General features: G+C 35.8%; 1 protein-coding gene and 1 long non-coding RNA gene across 5 annotated transcripts in view; one reads left to right on the top strand and one right to left on the bottom strand.

The window, feature by feature from the left end:
• LOC128894436 (uncharacterized) overlaps window positions 1-448 on the top strand; it is a 5,243-nt gene extending 4,795 nt beyond the window's left edge. For both annotated transcript variants that reach the window (XR_008461546.1, XR_008461547.1), the window contains one exon: window positions 32-448. This is a non-coding gene — a long non-coding RNA (uncharacterized LOC128894436). The remainder of the gene's footprint in view (window positions 1-31) is intronic.
• The window catches only part of LOC128894421 (UDP-glucosyltransferase 2-like), a 26,988-nt gene that overhangs the window by 6,597 nt on the left and 15,712 nt on the right, over window positions 1-4,679 (bottom strand). The window contains exon 2 of one of the 3 annotated variants that reach the window (XM_054156144.1): window positions 455-1,083. The exons of the other annotated variants lie outside the window; for them this stretch is intronic. Coding sequence (XP_054012119.1) covers window positions 455-856 — 402 coding nt within the window. The 5' untranslated portion in view covers window positions 857-1,083. The remainder of the gene's footprint in view (window positions 1-454; window positions 1,084-4,679) is intronic. 3 annotated transcript variants of the gene reach the window in all.

Below are 4,679 nucleotides of genomic sequence, written 5' to 3' on the forward strand. Positions count from 1 at the left end.
ATTTGAGTTTGGAATCAGCAGATTGAAAGAGGTTCAGGACGTTGAAAATGAGAAATTACAGTGAATGTATACTCGCAACCCACGTCTCAACCTGATGGACATTACAATATATTCTGTATACGAAGGTAGCCAACAAATTTCACTTATCGCCATTATATTAACCTTCCATGTTCTCAATCTGATCTCCATTACAAAGAATCTACATACATGTAGAATTTGGGATGATCGAGGATGGCGAATAAATTAGACACGTGAGAAACTTGTAAATATAATATAATTAATAATATAAAATTAAAAGGTATAAAAGAAAGTTGACGAAACACACCCACACGTACAACTGTTCTGACTACTTCTGATCGAAACATGACCTTCCTTCATACATCTAACAGCACATGCTGCTAGAAACGTTATAAACCAATGAATAATTCGTCTAAAATCCAAGCAGATCTCATACCTCCATGATGATCAAGTCGTAAGGTGGGTCCTTTGGTGGGTCACGAACGAGCTTTTGTATCCCAGGGTCTGCTAAATACTCGCAGACGAGATTACCTGCTATTTCAGCCAAAAATTTAATCCCTGGTGCCTTTCCTTCTTTCCAGATTTCCTGGTAAGTGACGTTGTTCATGAAATTTATATGAGTTTCAAACGTGACCAAGTCCGTGTAATTCGGGAACGGTTTCTTCAACGGAAGCGTGCCTATCACGTCCACCTGATGGCCCGTTTTGGCCAGATTCTTCATCAGAGATTCGAACATCACAAAGTGGCTCTTCGCATTGAACGGAAACACGCCCAATATTCGATATCCATGGCACGTTGATAATATTGTACAGAGGAAAATTATTGCTAGCAGCTTCATTCTTGATTCTTCCTTAATTTTACTTCACTTTAGAGTACGAGTAGATCGATTATTCGCAAGTGTACTCGATTGTTATTGTGACACTTAATCTTTGGCAATCGAAGTTCTTCTATTCCATAGAAAAATCGTACAATTTTTAAAATTTCACGATGTTCGTTTTATGCAATTTGATAAAGTCCAGGAGGAGTATAAATTGAAACGTGGCTCTTTGCAGTGAATTCGGAAAGCTGGATGTTTTCTCTGTTTGTAAGTGTAAATGTCCCACAGTTAGAAAGAGAAAAAGATACTGTGGCACCCTATATATCTGCTACCTCTATCACTGTGCTTTTAGTAATGTAACTGTAAAATACATTAACACAAAAATGATATAAGGATGCCTTGGCAGACAGAACTTCACTTCGGAGATTATCGATTAGAATTCACGAATAAACGTCAATCAAGGGGAGGTTGATCGTTATGTACACATTTCTCGTCACTTATCATGTGAAAACTTGACACAAATCTCTTTTGATTCCCACTGTAGGATCACTTATGAAAATTCACCATTGGTAATAATTTTGGAGCGATGTTTGGAAAAGGAGAGAAATCAGAGCAGAGCGTGTTAATAAAATCCACTCGAGTTAAAAGATGTCGACAGCGGAACTTGGAATGATCGAGTAAACTTCAGGCATTTATTGGATTCATGGATCTATGGTAGCATCGAGACATACGGCAAGGCACATTTAATACATAACGTAAAACGTAATCTAATAGTATGGTTTGATTGTCATAGATAAATCCTCCGTTACAATGGTCGTGTAGTGTGACAGTAGAAAAATGGTATCTAATCGTAATACTTGAAAATTTGTTATAGTTACAATATCTTGATTGGACGTCTCAACTAAGCCTCTCACGCTTTCGAAACGTGATGAAATAATTTTTGGCAAAAAAATATAACCGACTTCGTAAAAACATTAAAATTGCACTAAAAAGTATGAAATAATTTCTATTTCCTTTATATTAAACAGGGACCATAACTGTTATAAGTAAAAAGAAAAAAAATCATGGTATAACAAGTATTGGAAATGGGTCATAGATGAATAATAAAATACTGAATTTCTAGATAACTTTTGTTTTATTCACTAAATTGTCATGAGCAAATTGTGATCTTTTCTTAACGAGGAGCTGCACAAGACTCACCAATGAACGTTAAAAAAAAACCGTAGAAAGAATTTCTAACTGCATACAGCGTAGTTTTAGCACATCTGTTTAGTCTTTAGTAAACTACAGGAAGTGTCCTTTCAGGCACTTGAGAGGGTAGGCCATAGCCTAAACGAAAACTTTCTCTTTCGTTATTCTGCAGCGACAGATATAACGTTGTACATATATTTTCAGTACGTTTATTTTTGTAATAAAATGACATGTCGCTGTTTAGTAAATATTCCAACAACAAGTATTCGATCGACTAAAATCGTATTGATTACAAATAAGGATTATAAGTGACCGAAAATTTGTTCTCTTGTTGGTAAATGTTATCGTCGAGAGAAATTTATTTCGATCGCTGGTAACTGTTATCAATCAGAGAAGTTCATTTCGATTGCTTATAACAGTTATTGATAAAAGAAATTTTTAATAGTTATTAGTTTCTTTTTATTTCAATTTCAACGTACGACTTGCTAATTTCGGAACAATTTATATTGTCCAATTCATCGTCCGAGGCGTTCTCCTCGTTCTAATCCACTTCCATTACTCTTATAGAATTTTGCAGGAACATGTGAGCAGTCGCATGGAGAATACCGTCATTTTGTAAATTTAAATTAAGTGGGTTTGCACCTGTGTGTTAAACAACTGTACGTCCATATACGAGTGGAACAGAGTTGTCCATGAACAAAGACAGTTAACAAACGGATTTTGTGTTGTTCTTTTGGTCTGTTTATTCGTCTTGTCGTGCGAAACCTTCTTAATGATTTTCACAGACTTGCTCCATTCGAAAAAGAGTAAACAACTCAATAATTAAATAAGCAACCGAAATGAATTTTCTCATCAATAATGATGAGTAAGTGAACAAAAATTCAATCATCGACAACTGTTATAAGCCCATTGAGCTCTATCCTAATTGGAGTGTGAACTCCTGTAGGAAGAAGTAGAGGCGACGGAGGTCCGAGAGAAATGCAAAATGGGTGGTTCCGGTATTATCCTATAGCAAATTTATTTGTAGAGGGGGAACAAACGTACGCCGTAACATAACCTACTCGAGCATCGTTGAGTATTGTCGAGTGAGTTACTTTCAGATTCTTTTTCGCATAAAATTGGATAAATACAATATAAATTGAATTGTGACAAATAATAAAATTTAGCTCTGTACCAAATTGTATGATCTAAATTATGGTATGTAAATTATGTATACTATTTCATTATTATGTCATTATTATTAATGTTTCTATCGTTTTATATATAAATAAAAAGGAAATAAAGTTCAAATCTGTACATAATTAATTTGTAAATAATTCCTAGAGTGCCGCGAAATTCAAACAAAGAGGAATTTGTTCTCCCTCCACACATAAATTGGCTATAGGATAGTACCACCGGAACCACCTTCGACCATATATACATGGACTGCTCGAGCCTACTCTTTATACACTGAACAGAGTGTAACCCACATCTCCATACCTAAAGTGAGACTTGACGCTAATGCGTATGCGTCGAATTCGAGAACTATAGCAAAAATTCCATCTCGATGACAGGCCGACTGCAGCTTTGACCAATGGTCGAAGAGTAGTTCCTTTGAGTATATCTAGAGACGCGGTAGCGTCTCGGCGCCTGTACATGAAAAATTATCCGTCACCGCGTATATATGGTGTTGGAGCTACCACGTATCTTTTACAGGAGAGATGGTCCATTCCAATCTAACCTGAAACTTCTTTCGTGAATATCTCAACACGTCTACAATATTTTCTAAATTTGAAGGCATTTTTCTGATGTAAACCGCATATAAGCTTTCGAATAAAACCAAAATCAATAAAATCGGTCCACGTACAACTGAGATATCGTAATATCATGTCATGAATCTGTCAGAAACGGTATTTATCGTATGATTTTCTCGTCATCGAGCGTCGAGAGTCGAAACAGATGTCATCATTCATAACCAGGGCCTCCAAGCTCTATTCTTGTGATCATGAAGCCCGATTTAATTCGGCCCCCCCGGGGTTTGGCGGCGCCAGTGTCACTCTTTTACGTCTATTAAGTTCATATTCTGTGTAAGTTTATTCTATGGTGTATGCACCCGGCAAAATTTAAACTCCATATATCCATATTTGGTCACTGAACATACGAACGTTTTCAATTGTTTCGAAGCTAACCGCACGATCGAACGCGATCGATAATTCAACGATTGGAACGATTGGATGGAATTCAACGATTTTACTAAAGACATGGACGATAAAGACGGTAAATAATTTTTAAAGTATATTTAACAAATTTTTAATGAAAATATTTAATAAATTCTATTAATATTAATTAGCACCTGTTGCATCTGTCAAGCCACAGGAGGAAACTGGGATGGAAATTGAAGAAGAAGAAGAACCTAAGTTTTTGATCTCTATACGTATACATATGATAAAATAATATATAAACATAACATTTATACACTACATGTAAATGAGAAGACCACCAACATTTAATGTATATACAATGTTATATAATTTGGTTAATATAGATCAACCCGTGCTCACCATTGGATGCTAGGACAATGTGGGACTTCAGGACAGCGTGGGACATCCTGGTTCATCCAGAGGTTAGTGTATTACCTTACAATAATATTATCTTCTAATGCATTCCTTTTTTT

Source organism: Hylaeus anthracinus, unplaced genomic scaffold, assembly GCF_026225885.1.
Source record: "Hylaeus anthracinus isolate JK02 unplaced genomic scaffold, UHH_iyHylAnth1.0_haploid 3, whole genome shotgun sequence".
Lineage (NCBI taxonomy): Eukaryota > Metazoa > Arthropoda > Insecta > Hymenoptera > Colletidae > Hylaeus > Hylaeus anthracinus.